Source organism: Macaca mulatta, chromosome X (assembly GCF_049350105.2).
Source record: "Macaca mulatta isolate MMU2019108-1 chromosome X, T2T-MMU8v2.0, whole genome shotgun sequence".
Taxonomy (NCBI): Eukaryota; Metazoa; Chordata; class Mammalia; order Primates; family Cercopithecidae; genus Macaca; species Macaca mulatta.
In genome coordinates, this window is record NC_133426.1 from 2,496,975 (window position 1) to 2,515,057 (window position 18,083).

Below are 18,083 nucleotides of genomic sequence, written 5' to 3' on the forward strand. Positions count from 1 at the left end.
TTCTCCAGGGTTTCTGTGCATGTTAAGCTCTATGCCCACGTGTATGATTGCGCCTAGGAGCCGGAGTATTTCAGTCAGTCCCTATCTAATCTTTAACTAGGGTGTGGGGTCTGCGAAGTTTTCTCTAGACACTTAGAAAGTTTCTTAATCTTCAGTGAGCCCTGTTATGAGGTGTATGTGTAAGAATGCTTTTATTATTCGATCCGATTTTAGGGTCTGAGGAAGCTCAGGCAGGGCCTCATAGATTTGTTTTGGCATTTTGGCCGTCCTTCCTCAGCACACTTTCTCCAGTTCTTTAATGTTTAACTTATGCATTCACCAGAATTATAATAAAGCGTTAGTGGAAAAACTGGTTGCTCCGGCTGCTGATGGAAACCTGGCATGCCACCATTTGACTCAAATGGAACCTAACTCTCAAGGCGCCATAATCTCAGCACTTTGGGAGGCCCAAGTGGAGGACTGCTTGTGCCCAGGTATGCGAGACCAGCCTGGGCAACATAGGGAGACCCCATCTCTATACATTAAAAAAAAGTCAGGCATGGTGGCATGTGCCTGTTGCCTCAGCTACTCTGGAGGTTAAGGCTGGAGGATCGCTTAAGCCTGGGAGTTGGAGGCTGCCGTGAGCTGTGATTGTACCACAGCACTCCAGCCTGGGCAACAGAGCGAAACCCTGTCTCCAAAAACAAAACAAAACAAAAAACAAAAACAAAGAGCCATACAAGAAAGTTTTAAATAATGTATTTGTAAAAGCCCCAGTGGGGTTTTCTGCAGAAATCCTGGGTGCTTATAAGCCAGCCAGAACCTCTACCTTTAAAGCATATCTGTTCATGTCATAGGTCTTACAGGTGTGGAGGAAAGTTGAGGTTTTTAAATTTAAAAAAAATAAAAAAGAAGATGAGCAGTTCTGAATCTTCTTTTTTTTTTCTTTTGAGCATGTTCTCTGGGTGGGGAATGTGCTATGGTTTTTGAAAACAAAGAAGAAAACATGTCGTTCTTCTATTCCAGGTTCTCACAACGGCCTGGGGGAGTGTGATTTATTCTTTTTTAATGGATAGCATGAAGGTGCTATTTGCCCAAGTAGTGGGATGGGGTGACCGTGGAGGCCAAGGACAGAGGGTGAGATATTCAGCCTGGAGATGACCTTTAACCTCAAGGCTTTCTTCCTTTTAAAACGTTTGCTGTTTGTTTGGTTTTTGTTTTTGTGTTTGTGTTTTTTTGAGACGGAGTCTTGCTCTTGTCGCCCAGGCTGAAGTGGTGCAATCTCGGCTCACTGCAACCTCTGCCTCCCAGTTCAAGCAATCCTCCTGCCTCTGCCTCCCAAGTAACTGGGACTACAGGTGCGCACCACCACACCCAGCTAATTTTTGTATTTTTTATAGAGATGGGGTTTCACCATGTTGGCCAGGCTGGTCTTGAACTCCTGGCCTCAAGTGATCCACCCGCGTTGGCCTCCCAAAGTGCTGGGATTACAGGTGTGAGCCACTGTGCCCAGCCAAATGTTTGCTTTTTTAACAATAATTTTTTGTGGTTTTTTTTTTTTTTTTTTTTTTTGAGATGGAGTCTTGCTCTGTTGCCCAGGCTGGAGTGCCATCTCAGCTTACTGCAACCGCTACCTCCCAGGTTCAAGCAGTTCTCCTACTTCAGCCTCCTGAGTAGCTGGGATTACAGGTGCCCACCACCATGCTTGGCTAACTTTTGTATTTTTAGTAGAGACGGGGTTTCACCATGTTGGCCACTGTGGAGCTCCTGGTCTGAAGTGATCCGCTCACCTTGATCTCCCAAAATGCTGGGATTACAGGCATGAGCCACTGCACCCGGCCAATTGTATATTTCAAAATAACTAGAGGAGTATATTTAGAAATGTTCCCAACACAAATAAATGATAAATATTTGAGGTAATGGATAGCCCAGTTACCCAGATTTGATGACTACACATTGTATGCTTGTATCAAAAATATCACACCAACCCCATAGATATGTGCAACTGTGATGTATCCATAAAAGTTAAAAGTTTTAAAAATTGCCTGGCACAGTGGCTCAAACCTGTAATCCTAGCACTTTAGGAGGCCAAGTGGGAGGACTGCTTGAAGTCAGGAGTTTGAGACCAGCCTGGGCAACATAGAGAGACCCCATCTCTACAAAGAATACAAAAATTAGCTGGGTGTGTTGGTGTGTGCTTGTGGTCCCAAGGGAGCCTGGGAGGCTGAGGTGGGAGGATTGCTTGAGCCCAGGAATTCTAGACCAGCCGGGGCAACATAGCAAGACCCAGTCTCTACACAAATTTTAGAAAATTAGCTGGAAGTGGTGGCATATGCCTGTGGTCCCAGCTAGTTGGGAGGCTGAGGTGGGAGGATTGCTTGAGCCCATGTAGTTGAGACTACAATGAGCTGTGATGGTGCCACTGCACTTCAGCCTGGGCAACAGAGCAAGACCCTGTCTCAAAACAAAACAAAAGAAACAAACAAAAAACCCTCAGAACTAACTGTTCAGATTTAAAAAAAAGTGACTGTATGATTACATTAGGCCCACCCAAATAATCCAGAATCATCTCCCCATATTAAGACACTTAATTTCATGAAATCTGTGAAGTCTGTTTTGCCATGCAATGTGATATGGTTTGGCTGTGTCCCCATCCAAATCTCATCTTGAATTCCTACATGCTGTGGGAGGGACCCGGTGGGAGGTAATTGAATCATGGGGGCAGGTCTTTCTCATGCGATTTTCGTGATAGTGAATAAGAGTTTCCCTGCGCAAGCTCTTTTCTCTTTGCCTGCCACCATCCTTGTAAGACATGACTTGCTCCCGCTTGCCTTCCACCATGATTGAGGCTTCCCCAGCCATGGGAAACTGTGAGTCCATTAAACTTCTTTCTTTTGTATATTTCCCAGGCTTGGGTATGTCTTTATCAGCAGTGTGAAAACAGACTAATATACAAGGTGACATTATACAAGGTGGTTAAGGGTTGAATGGTGTTTCCTCCCCCACAATTCATAGGTGGAAGATCTATCCCCTCTCCCCCATCTGTGAATGTGACCTTATTTGGAAATGCAATGTTTACAGATGTCATTAGTTTCGATGAGGTCATCCTGCAGGAAGATAGGCTGTAATCCCATGACTGGTGTCTTTATGAAAAGAGGAAGTTTGGACACAGACACACACAGAGGAGAACACCATGAAACCATAGGGCAGAGACTGGAGTGATGCTGCCAAAAACCCAGGGATGCCTGGAGTCGCCAGGGTCTGGAAGAGGCAGGAAGGATCCTCCCCTATAGCCTCCCATGGGAGCGCAGCCCTGAGACACCTTGATCTCAGCCTCCTGGACTCCAGGACTGGGTAAGGATAAGTATCTGTTGTTTAAGCCCCTGGTTTGTGGTAACTTGTTGTAGCAGCCACAGAAAACTAATTCACACATACTCATAGGCTCCAGGGATTCTGATATCTGTATCTTGAACAGCATGAGGGGTCATTATTAAGCCATTGGCAGGGCTTTGGTTCTGATTGTGGCCATGGATTGCCTTTGGTCTGTTGGACACGTCCTCTTCTCTGGAACAGCCATGCCAACTTCATGTGATTAGATTAGGATGGGATTCTAAGGTGGATATCCCATTCCAACCATGGGTGGACATTTAATCCAGGAATGGCCAAGTCCTTCAGCCATAATGATTGGTACCAAGATGGGTGATATTGTTTGGCTGTGTCCCCACCCAAATCTCATCTTGAATTGTAGTTCCATAATGTCCTAAACATTACAAACTGTAAATATTAGCTAACATGGCAAAAGGGACTTTGCGGCTATAATGAGTTAAGAATCCTGAGATGTTGGGAGGCCGAGGCAGGCAGATCATGAAGTCAGGAGATCGAGCCCATTCTGGCTAACATGGTGAAACCCCATCTCTACTAAAAAAAAAAAAAAAAAACACAAAAAAGTTAGCCGGGCGTGGTGGCGGGCACCTGTAGTCCCAGCTACTCGGGAGGCCGAGGCAGGAGAATGGTGTGAACCCAGGAGGCGGCGCTTGCAGTGAGCTGATATTGCACCACTGCACTCCAGCCTGGGCAACAGAGCTGGACTCCGTCTCAAAAAAAAAAAAAAAAAAAAAAAAAATCCTGAGATGAGGAGATGATCCTGGATTATCCTGGTGGGTTCTAAATAATCACAAGAGTCCTTATAAGAGGGAAGTAGGAGTGTCAAAGTCAGAGAAGGAGATGTGAAGAGGGAAGCAGAAGTCAGAGAAAGAGAGAGACTGGAGGATACTGTGCTGCTGGCTTTGAAGATGGAAGAAGAAGCCATAAGCCAAGGAATGCCACAGCCTCTAGGAGAGGGAAATGCAAGGAAATGGATTTTCTTTTGGAACCTCCAGAAGGAACCCGCCTGCTGACACTTTGATTTTTCAACTTCTGATTACCACAACTATAAGAAAAATTGTGTTATTTTAAGCAATTAAGTTTGTGATATATTTTGTTACAGCAGCAATAGCAAACTCACACACTCCTCTAATGGTCTTTTAACCTCAGGTCCTGTCTCTCTCTCTCTTTTTCTTCTCCTCCTCTTTCCCATCTCCTCCTTCTTTTTCTCTCATTCTCTTTCACCCCATCTGTTCTCTCCAGAGGGGCAGATGAACTTTTTCTTTACATGGGGGCTCCTGACTCCATAAAGAAGTCAGAAGCTGCCAGGTCTCCTAAGTCTAGGGCAGGAAGGATAGTATCAGCATCACTTCTGCTGCATTCTGTTGGTCAAAGCAAATCAGAGGCTCATTCCAGATCCAAGGGGAGGAAAAAGGCTCCAACTTGTAGCTGGGCTCATGTGGAAGGTAACGGGAGGACCTGGCAGCTGTTTTAAGACATGTACCACATCTAGATTTCAACCTACAGAAAAGTCCAAAGATACACCAACAGCAGCCCAAGTTAGTCAATAGAAGCTGGCTCAAGGCTGCCCCCTTTAGGTGGAGACTAACCAGCTCCCTGACATCCTTCAGTGAACTGCACCTTCCTCCTTTTTGCTGCCTGGAATGTCTACACGCTGCCTGGAGCTGTGGCAGCCATCTTGTGACCATGAGGCAAATTTCTATGTGCAAGAGCAGGAAGCTGGAAAGAACCTGCCATCCCTGGATTGCTTCGTCTGTGACTCCCATTACCTGGGAGAGAACACATCTTTCTCTTGTTTAAGGCGTTCTTATTCCCAGTCTCCCTTTCTCCCCCGTATAACCCTAAAAGTACAGGAGTACACTTGTGACTGTAACTTAAGTTTTTCAGAATGGGGGAGTTTAGATTATTTAGTCCTCTCTCCATGAATCACGAGTGAATAGCCATGCCAGGTGAGTTCCTTCAAAGCTAGGGGGTGAAGGGGTGGAGGTGGAAAAGTAGGATTGCAGATGGGAAATAAAAACAAACAAATGACACCATCCAGGGAGATTTGTCATATTTTATTCAGTAGTTCTGCTGCACTGCCAGCCTAGGGATGCACTTGATTCCCAAGAAACGCGAGTGTCCTATTCGCAGAGTCATCCATAGGTACCTGCCCCCTGGACTGCAGCAACTTTATTACCTTAACTAGCACAGAACAGAGGTTGATTTAAACTCCTTACATTCACTTCTCAGATCAATGAATGGACAAAGAAACACCTCATGGCTCTGGGAAGGCATGTTGAGACCCATTTTTGCAAGTCCTAAGGAATGGAAGAATATAGCTGCCAGGTATCCCAAGTCTAGGGCAGGAAGGGTAGTATCGGCATCACTTACACTGCATTCTGTTGGTCAACGCAAGTCAGAGGCTCAGCCCAGATCCAAGGGCAGGGAAGAGGCTCCATCCTGTAGTTGGGCTCACTTGGAAGGTAATGGGAGGAGTTGGTGACTGCTTTAAGACACATACTGTATCTAGATTTCAACCTACAGAAAAGTCCAAAGATGCACTCACAGGAGCCCATTAGTCAACTGAAGCTGGCTTATGGCTGCCTTCTTCAGGTGGAGACTAACCAACTCCCTGACGTCCTTCAGTTAACTGCTCCTTCCTTTTTCCTGCTGTCTGGAATGTCCGCGTGCCATCTGGAGCTATGGCAGCCTTCTTGCGACCATGACGCAAACTCTACGTGCAAGAGCAGGTAGCCAAAAAGAGCCTGTCAGCCCTGGGCTTATATCCTGCTTCCCAGGGAGCTTGAGGATAGCAAAACCCACAGCCATTTTCATCAAATGCCAGGAAATTCTTAGGCTGGGATCGTTTGAATGGTTGAGTGTGAAAGGCTTGTTATAATGGGCTTGTTGAATACAGTGAAAGATGAGATGGCTTTTAGCTGCCTCCAACCCCCCGTGTCCCATGCTCCATAGATGTTTTCTTTTCTTTTTTTTTTTTTTTTTATCATTTTTTGGTTATTCCAGGTATCTCCTGTGTGTCCCTCCAGATCCCTCTCCAGCCTTAGAAACCTGAACTCTATAAATGTTGCCTCTCTCCACTCATCTTCTCTTTGGCTTCAGGTTGAGTTCAGCCAACAGATGCCCCTGTAGGATTTGGACACAGCGAGCCAGGGGAGAGGGGCGTCAGCTGCCTGGTTAGCAGGGCTGTGATGATTCTTCTACCCGTGACCCTCACTGCTGTGGACAGCCCGTTGCCTCTTCCTCTGGATTTTGGAAGCTTCCATGCCGAGGCCTGAAGGTGGCTCCCTGCCTCCCACTGATGTCCCTAGAATCCCATCCTCACCTAATACCTGGGATTGAACACTGCCTTTCTTAGATGTCATTTAGTCTCTCATTTCAATTCCCAGTATGCTTCCTGCAAAGACCTTGATAGATGGACTCAGGGGAATAGTGCAAGGTCCTCCCATCCCCAGTATTGGGATCTGGGGGTAGGGGTCCCAGGTTAGGACTACGCTTCTATCATCAAAGCCACAGAGGGAAGAGGTGACGATGAAACACACTAGAACTGACTTAGAAAACACACTGGTCAAATCTTAGCTATTCGAGGAATGTAGGAAGAAGCGCTTCCTTCTCTCTGTAGGTCTGAAGGTTCCCACGGCTGTCTCTTTGCCCAAGGGGCAAACTTTCCATCTGGGCATCTTCTGTGCATCTGAGGATCATTTGCCAATTATAGGCAATGGTAGTACGTTTCAGTGCAGAATGAGATAGAGTCGTTTGACAATAAAGCGATGCATCAGAAACCTCAGTCAACTCAGTGTTTTCTTGTTTTCCTGCTGACTAACCTAATTCTGGTTTCATACAGGGCAGCCAGGTGCCCACCTAAAAGACTGCACTTCTCAACTTCCAGTTGTTTCTATGGATAATGGTTGGAAGCAGAAATTGGGTTGGGGCTTCCAGATAATCCCCCCTCACAGGGACTGCTTCAAGAGGAAGGGATGCCCTTTGGTTCTTTCTCCTTCCTGCTGCCTGGAATGTGATGTCTGGCACTGTGGCAGCCATGCTGACATAATGAGGCTCTCTGCCAAGCTAAGAGTGGCAGAGCTGGGAGTTGAAAAGAGCCTGCTAGCCTTGGGTGCTTCCCCTTGATCGGCTCACTACTTGGAAGAGAACACACCCTTTTCTTGTTCTTTTCTTTAAGGCTTTTTTTGTTTTTAAGGCAGGGTCTTCCTCTGTCCCCCAGCCTGGAGTGCAGTAGTGCAATCATAGCTCACTGCAGTTTCAACCTCCCAGGCTCAAATAATCCTCCCACCTCAGTCTCCTAAGTAGCTGAGACTATAGCTATGCGCCATGACATCTAGCTAGTTATTTAATTGTTTTTTGCAGAGATGAGGTCTCACTGTGTTGCTCAGGCTGGGTAGGTGTTTCACTCCTAGGCTCAAGTGATCCTCCTACCGTGGCCTCCCAAAGTGCTGGGATTACAGGTGTGAGTCACCATGCCTGGCTTTGTTTAATGCATTCTTTTTTCCCAGCATCTGTTACCAGCAGCCTGAAGCCATTTCTCTAACAATATCAGGAAGACACATGGACAGAGACCCTAATGTATGAAAAATGCATCAACCCTTTGAGATCAACGAGCCCTCAAAAACAGAGACTGAGAGCTTTAACTTTCCTCCACTATGTGAGAGTAGGAACAGACACTCTTCCCTGTCCGTTTGTAAGGCTGTTATGTCATCTAGGTGATGAAATGGCAATAATGCTTTAAGACAGAGGGGTGAAAACATTGGGCATTGGCACAGTGACAAACCCTGAGACTTAGTAGAGGAAGAGGAGGCATCAGTGGGTGCCTACTGGGATAGTCTCATTTCAGAAATCAGAAAATGGAAACCCTAGATGGGCACAGTGGCTCACGCCTGTAATCCCAGCATTTTGGGAGGCTGAGGCAGCTGGATGATTTGAGGTCAGGAGTGCAAGACCAGCCTGGGCAACATGGTAAAACCCTGTCTCTACTAAAACTACAAAAATTAGCTAGGCATGGTGGCAGGTGCCTGGTGCCTGTAATCCCGGGTACTCAGGAGGCTGAGGCAGGAAAATCGCTTGAACCCAACAGGCAGAGGTTGTAGTGAGCAGAGATCATGCCATCACACTCCAGCCTGGGGGACAGAGCGACACTCCGTCTCAAAAAAAAAAAAAAGAAAGAAAGAAAATGGGGACCCACTCTCAGTCCAGGGCATGTTCCTTGCAAAAAGGGAAGCCGAAGATTGAACCAAGCTTGGAGAAATTTGTCTGCAACGCAGTCAGGCTCTCCTGGACCCTCTCTCACAGTCCCGGCATTCGGGGGGTGCCATCCCCATCCTCGTGGCATGAGCAAAACGGGAAATGTCCGCAGCACGGCTGCAGCCACGGCTTCCACAGGATGTTGCTCGTGGAAAACTGCTGGGGCACAGGACTCAGGGTGTGCCGATGCTCCGACACCGCCGCACCCACCCTTGCTATCACGGCGTGGTACAGGGGCTCGGAGTCGGGGGTCAGGGGCCGCGCCTCGGAGGGGTCCCTGGAGAGGTCAAAGAGCAAAGGGGGTCTGTGATGGGTCACGCCCTCCCCGGAGCATGGACAGACGCCTCGGCCATAGCAGGCCCCCGCTCCCTCAGGGTGGAACTGCGGGGTGGTGTAATGAACCTTCCAGACGCTTCCACCTGGATGCAGACAAGAAGGGAGTCAGGGTGGCAGAAATCCATGCAGGTGTGAACACAGGACGCAGGTGTCAGCCCTGTGGAATCAGCATGAACCTCGCTGTTCAATGAAAAGGAGGGGGAACACGAGGCAGTTCACACAATCACAGCCTTCAGCTTGTCAAGTCAGAGCATGTGTGTGTGTGCGCGCGCCCATGTGTGTGTCCGTTTGTGTCTCTACATCGCATGCCCCAGGCAAAGGGACTCATTGCAGAACGCTCACTGTGGCTGCTTTCAGAAATCAGAATCATAGAGGTTCCTTAATTCTTACCCTTTCCCCTGTGTTGAAACTGTTCAGCGTCGATCTACTACCTTTCTACACAGAAACACCCATGATATTTTAAACAGCATGATTGGGTACTTATCTATCTATTGCTACCTATTTATCAATCCATCCATTTATCTTACCTATCGATCTCATCTATCATTATCTATTTATCAATCATCTACCTACCTATCATCTGTTTACCTCCTATCTATCTATCCACCATCCGTCTACCATCTACCTATCTACCTACATATCTATCATCTATCTACCTACCATCTATCATCTATTTATCTATCAACTTAATCTATCACCTATCATCTATCTATTATCTATCTCTCCATCCATCTTTCTTTTTTCTAACAGCCCACCAGATATCTCTATCTACCTTTCATCCATCTATCTATCCATCCATCTATTCATCCACCCATGAACTGATTCTACTTTTTATCTATCATCTATCTATCTGTTTATCTATCATCTATCTTATCTATCCATCATCTATCTTATCTATCACTTACCTATCATCTATCTCATCTATCCATCCATCATGTATCTTATCTATCATCTATCTTATCTATCTCTATCCATCCATCATGTATCTTACCTATCTATCCATCCATCATCTATCTTATCTATCCATCATCTGTCTCATCTATCTATCCATCATCTATCCATTATCTATCATCTATTTATTCATCCATCATCTGTCTTATCTATCCATTATCTATCTTATCTATCTATCCATCATCCATCTCGTCTATTTATCCATCATCTATCCATTATGTATCTATCATCTCTCTCTCTCTCTGCCCTCCTCTCATCTATCTATAATCTACTCATTGGTTTATTTATCTCTATTTCTATAGGTATCTGCCATCCATCCATCCATCCATCCATCCATCCATCCATCCATCCATCCACACATCCATCCGTCCATCCATCCATCCACACATCCACACGACCTATTGGCTGTTTCTCTGGACCTCCCTGGCTGTGGGCAGCGTGTACTCACTGTCCCTCTGGTGCCAGCGTGCTGCGTGGAGATGCTGCCCACAGTAATGAAACAGGAACTCATGTGCCGAGCGCGCCTCAGCTCCCTGCAGCAAGGGCACCAGGCTGTGGCCGTCGATCACCCTGATTTCATGAAGAGACCACGGAGCAGAGTCAGACCACGGGTTCCTAGGCAGCCTTTTGCACCTGGGAACACATCTCCCAGAATGCAAGGCTCCCCAGCAAATGGAGCAGAGATGAGCGCTCTCTCCAGTCGCTGTTCAGATTGCAGGTTGCTGAGCAGGACACATGTGGTTATTTCAAGACACAGTGTCTCTAAGTGTAGGGGTCATTTGTTATGCGGCACTGCATAAGCAAAGTGCACATGCACACACACACACACCCCTACACACACACCTACACACACACACCCCTACACACACACACCCCTACACACCCCTACACACACACCTACACACACCCCCTACACACACACCCCCCCACACACACACCCCTACACACACCCCTACACACACCCCTACACACACACACCCCTACACACACACACACCCCTACACACACCTACACACACACCTACACACACCTACACACACCCCCCCCCCACACACACCCCCTACACACACACCTACACACACACACACCTACACACACACCTACACACACACCTACACACCCACCCCTACACACCCACCCCTACACACACACACCTACACACACACCCCTACACACACACCCCTACACACACCCCTACACACACACCCCCTACACACACACCCCCTACACACCCCTACACACACACACACCCCTACACACACACCCCTACACACACACATCTACACACACACACCCCTACACCCACCCCTACACACCCCTACACACCCACCCCTACACACCCACCCCTACACACACACACACCTACACACACACCCCTACACACACACCCCTACACACACCCCTACACACACACACCCCTACACACACACACACCTACACACACACACCCCTACACACCCCTACACACACACCTACACACACCCCTACACACACCCCCTACACACACACCCCTACACACACCCCTACACACACACCCCTACACACACCTACACACACCTACACACACCCATACACACACACCCTTACACACACACCTACACACACCCCTACACACACACACACCTACACACCCCTACACACACACCTACACACACCCCTACACAAACACCCCTACACACCCCTACACACACACCCCTACACACACACACCTACACACACCCCTACACAAACACCCCTACACACCCCTACACACACACCTACACACACCCCCTACACACACACACACCCCCTACACACACACACCTATACACACACCTACACACACACCCCTACACACACACCCCTACACACACCTACACACACCCTTACATACACACACCCCTACACACACACCCCTACACACACACACCCCTACACACACACCCCTACACACACACCCCTACACACACACCCCCTACACACACACCCCTACACACACACCCCCTACACACACACTACACACACACCTACACACACCCCTACACACACCCCTACACACACACCCCTACACACACACACACCCCTACACACACACCCCTACACACACACACCCCTACACACACACACCCCTACACACACACCCCTACACACACACCCCCTACACACACACTACACACACACCTACACACACCCCTACACACACCCCTACACACACACACCCCTACACACACACCCCTACACACACACACACCCCTACACACACACCCCTACACACACACACCCCTACACACACACACCCCTACACACACACCCCTACACACACACACCCCTACACACCCCTACACACACGCCTACACACACACCCCTACACACACCCCTACACACACACACACCCCTACACACACACACACCCTACACACACACACACCTACACACACCCCTACACACACACACACACCCCTACACACCTCTACACACACACCTACACACCCCCCTACACACACACACACACCCCTACACACACACACACACCCCTACACACAGCACTGTCACCTTGGATGTTAACACAAAGCCTTCAAATTCAGCTGGACAGCCCACATTCCTAAGTTGACTTTTCTTACTTTTTTTTATGAGGCAGTCTTGCTCCGTCGCCCAGGATGCAGTACAGTGGCACAATCTCAGCTCACTGCAACCTCTGCCTCCTGGTCAAGCGATTCTCATGCCTCAGCTTCCTGAGTAGCTGGGACTACAGGCACAAGCTACCACACTCGGCTAATTTTTGTATTTTTTGTAGAGATGGGGTTTCACCACGTTGGCCAGGCTGGTCTCGAGCTCCTGACCTCAGGTGATCCGCCCATCTAACCTCCCAAAGTGCTGGGATTATCAGCATGAGCCATTGCAGCCGACCTGTTCTTACTTTTTAATCATAACAGACCCCAAGATACATGGTCACATGGGTAAAGGAGACAGTGGTGCATGCCTGTAATCCCAGCTACTCGGGAGGCTGAGACAGGAGAATCACTTGAATCTGGGAGGCGGAGGTTGCAGTGAGCCGAGATCGTGCCATTGCACTCCAGCCTGGGCAAGAGTGTGAGACTCTGTCTCAGAAAAAAAAAAAAAAAAAGCTTATTTATGTAACCAAACACCACCTGTTCCCCAAAATCCTATTGACATAAAAAAAATAAAAAATAAAAACAATTTTAAAAAATCAGGGAACAGGCGGCCTTATCTCCACATACCTGTCCTGGGGCACCTCGCCACCTGCCAGCTGAACCACAGTAGGGAACACGTCCATCAGGCTCGTGGGCTCTCCAATCACTCGGCCAGCCGGGAGCACCCCGGGCCAGTGGAAGATCCCGGGCACGCGGATCCCACCTTCCCATCCTCCCATGCCCTTCCCACCTGTAAATAAAAGACATCATTAGGATTTTGCCGGAAACTGCCCAGTCTATACACACACCTGGATGTATCTGTGCATAGGTGTGTGAATATGCACAGCCACCCGCACGCACACACGCACACTGCGGCAGCCAGCCCCAGCCTCCCAAACACAGCCACAGCAATATTTCCAGAATCGTGTTACTCCCCGGCCTCTTGAATATCAGTGGGTCACTGTGGCTGATTCAACTGTTCTAGTCACTCTATGCGACCTTTATTTAGAATAAAAGAATGTATTAAAATATTCATTAAATTTAATGATTTAAAAATATTTGTTAACTATCAATAATTTTAAAAATATGGATTAATATTATGCATCAATATTAATTGATGTATTTAAAATACTAAAGTTAAAATAGTAATAAATTTATTAAATATTTAAAAATTAAGAATAAAATAAATTTTAATTTTATCAGAATTATTTATTTATACCTCTCTCTATTCTACTAAAGTGTAAACCCTTTAAAGGAAGGGGATGTGACTTTTTATCTGCCTGCCCTGCTCATCTAGGTAGAACTTGTACTATAGTAGGTGCTCAATGCATTCTTTTTGAAATGAGCAAACTCATTCTCAGTTCAACTTGTTCTTGGACCCTCAGTGGTGGGAGCTATTTGGTTGAATGCATATGTGTCCCCGGTGTCCACAACTCACCTTTGTAAATTCCGTTCCATCCCCCTAACTGGCTGTGTCCATCTCTTGCCTCTAAATGCCCTCCATGGTCAGAGGTGAAATACGTGAATGTTGAGTTCTTTAAGCCATTGTCTTCGATGGCATTAAGAATCTTACCTTTACAGAAAATGGAAAGTTTCAGGACCAAGAAAACAAAGCAGCATCTGCTAGTTCAATGCACTTCTTCCTTTCTGCATGAGACACCTCTTGCCAGGAAGTCATAAGAAGAGACCACAGTTACTTGAGGCCATGGTTACGATGTGATCCCAAAGTGTAAGACATAGCTAATCATTGTGATACCACAGGACTGTTTACAATGCAAACCAATAATAAAAGTCTAAGCCCCCCAACGACTGATGGACTCTCCCTTCAGCCAAGGCTATTCCAAAGTTAACCTGAAAAACTAGGTCAGGCCAGGCATGGTGGCTCACGCCTGTAATCCCAACAAACACTTTGGGAGCCTGAGGTGGGTGGATCACCTGAGGCCAGGAGTTCAAGACCAGCCTGGCCACTATGGTGAAACCTCATCTCTACCAAAAACATAAAAATTAGGTAGGTGTGGGGGTGCACGCCTGTAATCCCAGCTACTTGGGAGGATGAGGCAGGAGAATGGCTTGAACCCACGAGGCAGAGGTTGCAGTGAGGTGAGATTGCACCACTGCACTCCAGCCTGGGCAACAGAGTGAGACTGCCTCAAAAAAACAAAACAAAACAAAACAAAACAAAACAAAAGAGTGCCGGGCACGGTGGCTCACGCCTGTAATCCCAGCACTTTGGGAGGCCGGGGCGGGCAGATCACAAGGTCAGGAGATCCAGACCATCCTGGCTAACACTGTGAAGCCCCATCTCTACTAAAAACACAAAAAAATTAGTCAGGCATGGTGGTGGGCAACTGTAGTCCCAGCTACTTGGGAGGCTGAGGCAGGAGAATGGCGTGAACCCGGGAGGCAGAGCTTGCAGTGAGCCAAGATCGCATCACTGCACTCCAGCCTGGGTGACAGAGCGAGACTCCATCTCAAAAAAACAAAACAAAACGAAACAAAAAACAAAAACTAGGTCAGGCCATGATGGAAAGTGGTGGGGGTGGGGGGCGGAGGGTGGACATGCGTCATGATACCCTCTTCCCTTTGGAATTCAGGCACAACTGACCAGCATTCACATTAAAACAGAGACTTTATGACTGGGAGAAGGCCAGGCACGATGGCTCATTCCTGTCATCCCAGCACTTTGGGAGGCTGAGGCAGGAAGATTGAGCTCAGGAGTTCAAGACCAGCCTGGTCAACATGGTAAAACCCTGTCTCTACAAAAATTACAAAAATTAGCCAGGTGTGGCGGCACATGCTTGTGTGTAGTCCCAGCTACTCGGGAGGCTGAAGTGGGAGGATTGCCTGAGCCTGGGAGATCAAGGCTGCAATGAGTCAAGATTGCACCACTGCACTCCAGCCTGGGCAACAGAGTGAGACCCTGTTTGAAAAAAAAAAAAAAAAGACTGATAGAACAGACTCTTTAAGTCTGATAAGAAACATTTACCCTGTATTCTCTCTGAAGCCTGCTACCTGGAGGCTTCTTTGGCATCATGAAACCTTGGCCTCCACAACCCCTTATCACAACCCAGACATTCCCTTCTATTGATTCTCAGATAATAACTTTTTCAACCACCTGCCAATCAGAAAATCTGTAAATCCAGCTTTGACCAGGAAGTCCCCCTTTCAGTGGTCTTGCCTTTCTGGACCGAACCAAGGTACGTCTTACACATATTGATTGATGCCGTATTTCTCCCTAAATGTATAAAGCTGAGCTGCACCCTGACCCCCTTGGGTACATGTTCTCAGGACCTCCTGAGGACTGTGTCACGGGGTCACTGGTCACTCATATTTGGCTCAGAATAAATCTCTCCAAATATTTTACAGCGTTTGACTCTTTTGATCGACCCCAAGATACCACCAATACAAAACACAGAATGAACAGACAACACCAAGAGGTTGCCGATGGGCATGCTTTTTTAAACATAGTGCCGTGTGTGTGTGTCACATAATAAAGATGTTGGGGAGAGGGAAATGGTGAGACTCAGTAATGACAGAACCCCGTCTATGTAGGAGGAAGCAGGGCTGTCACTAGCATCTATGGGCATTGGCATCTTGGAGGTTGATGGCTCAGCAGTGCAAAGGATGCCCTGCAAACCAAGCAATTGCTTTATCCCTGGAGGCCACTGGTCACTGAAAGCACTGAAAGTCAAAATGATATAAACCGCATGGTCATCTGTAACTCTGAAAATGCAGACTTTGAAGACTGCTGTAAACTGAAAAGTATCTGAGGCAGCTCTCAATCCATTTAGAAAGTTTATTTTGCCAAGGTTAAGAATGCACCCAAGACACAGCCTCAGGAGGCCCTGATGACATGTGCCCACTGTGGTTGGGGCAAAGCTTGGTTTTGTATACTTTAGGGAGACATGAGACATCCATCACTATATGTAAGATGTACATTGGTTTGAGCTGGAAAGGTGGAACAACTGGAAGTGGGGAATTTAAACATATTCCGATTGGTAATTGATTGAAAGAGTTATCAATAGAAAGGAATGTCTGGGTTATGATAAGGAGTTGTGGAGACCAAGGTTTTATTACGTAGATGAAGCCTCCAGGTAGCAGGCTTCAGAGAGAATAGACTGTAAATGGATCTTATCAGAGTTAAGGTCTGTGTGGATGTTCATGCTGGAGGGGTAGCATGAGGCAAGCCCAACCCTCTCTTCCCGTCATGGCATGATCCAGTCTCTCAGGTTAAATTTTAGGGTACTCTGGCAAAGGAGGGAATCCATTCAGATGGTTGTGGGGGGCCTTTGAATTTATTTTTGGCTTACACTGTGAACCAATCCCGCCCTATCACTGTGCTTGTCTCAGGAGATACGTTCAGATTCTGCAAGGATTTTAACATCTACACTCTCTTAAGAATCTGCAGCCTTGTTGGTCCTCTCCAGGGTTTCTTCAAGGCCATAGACAGAAGGTGACGTCTCTGCATGGTCCCAAACTTTATTGCTTTAGTTTCTGTAACTTCTAATGAGGACATTAAGTCGTTGACTGTGTAGAAGGTTGACAATATGGTTTGGATGTCTGTCCCTACCCAAATCTCATGTGGAATTGTCATCCTCAGTGTTGGCGGCGGGGCCTGGGGGGAGGTGACTGAATGATGGGAGCAGAGTTCTCATGAATGTTTGAGCACCATCCCCCCCTTGGTGCTGCAAAGTGAGTAACTTCTCTTGAGATCTGGTTGTTGAAAAGTGTGCGGCTCCTCCCCGCCTCTCTTGGTCTTGCTCCTGCCACAAGACACCTGCTTCCCCTTCGCCTTCCACCATGAGCAAAAGCTTCCTGAGGTCTCCCCAGAAGCAGACACCACCATGCTTCCTGAGCAGCCTGCAGAACCGTGAGCCAATCCAACCACTTTTCTTTATAAACTACCCAGTCTCAGGCATTTCTTTGCAAGAATGGACTAATACAGTTGATTTTGTGCAAAATTAGACTAAGTAATCAGAAATACTGAAGGACCAAATAAATGATATGAGAGAAGTTTTTCTCCCTATACTTCGTCTTTTATTTCTTTTTATTTTGGAGACAGGGTCTTGCTATGTTGCCCAGCCTGGAGTTCAGTGGTGCAATAATTATAGCTCATTGCAGCCTTGACCTCCTGGGCTCAAACGATCTTCCCACCTCAACCTCTGGAGTATTTGGGACCACAGGTGCACACCACCACGCCTGTCTAATTTTTAAAATTTTTTGTAGAGATGGGGGGTCTCACTATGTTGCCCAGGCTGGTCTTGAACTCTGGCCTCAAGCCAATTCCCTGCCTCAGCCTCCCAAAATGCTGGGATTAAAGGCATGAGCCACCTTGTCCCATCTGAAAATGCAGACTTTTAAGACTGTGAACTCTATCACTATGCTTGTCTCAGGAGACACATTCAGATTCTGCAAGACTTTTAATGTCTACGCTCTTTTAAGAATCTGCAGCCTCACTGGTCCTCTCCAGGGTTTCTTGAAGGCCATAGAAGGAAGGCAGTGTCTCTGCATTGTCCTGAACGTTAACTTTATTGCTTCACTTTCGGT

General features: G+C 47.3%; 1 protein-coding gene across 5 annotated transcripts in view; it reads right to left on the minus strand.

Moving 5' to 3' along the window:
• Positions 1-5,402: 5,402 nt before the first annotated feature.
• ARSD (arylsulfatase D) overlaps positions 5,403-18,083 on the minus strand; it is a 29,291-nt gene continuing 16,610 nt past the window's right edge. For 4 of the 5 annotated variants that reach the window (XM_015126892.3, XM_028842187.2, XM_077988189.1 and 1 more), the window contains 4 exons: positions 13,975-14,109; positions 13,125-13,287; positions 10,355-10,476; positions 5,403-9,038 (listed from right to left, as the gene is read on the minus strand). In XM_015126892.3, the coding sequence (XP_014982378.2) occupies positions 8,662-9,038; positions 10,355-10,476; positions 13,125-13,287; positions 13,975-14,109 (797 nt within the window). In that variant the 3' untranslated portion in view covers positions 5,403-8,661. The remainder of the gene's footprint in view (positions 9,039-10,354; positions 10,477-13,124; positions 13,288-13,974; positions 14,110-18,083) is intronic. The other variant, XM_028842186.2, reaches the window with a different exon arrangement.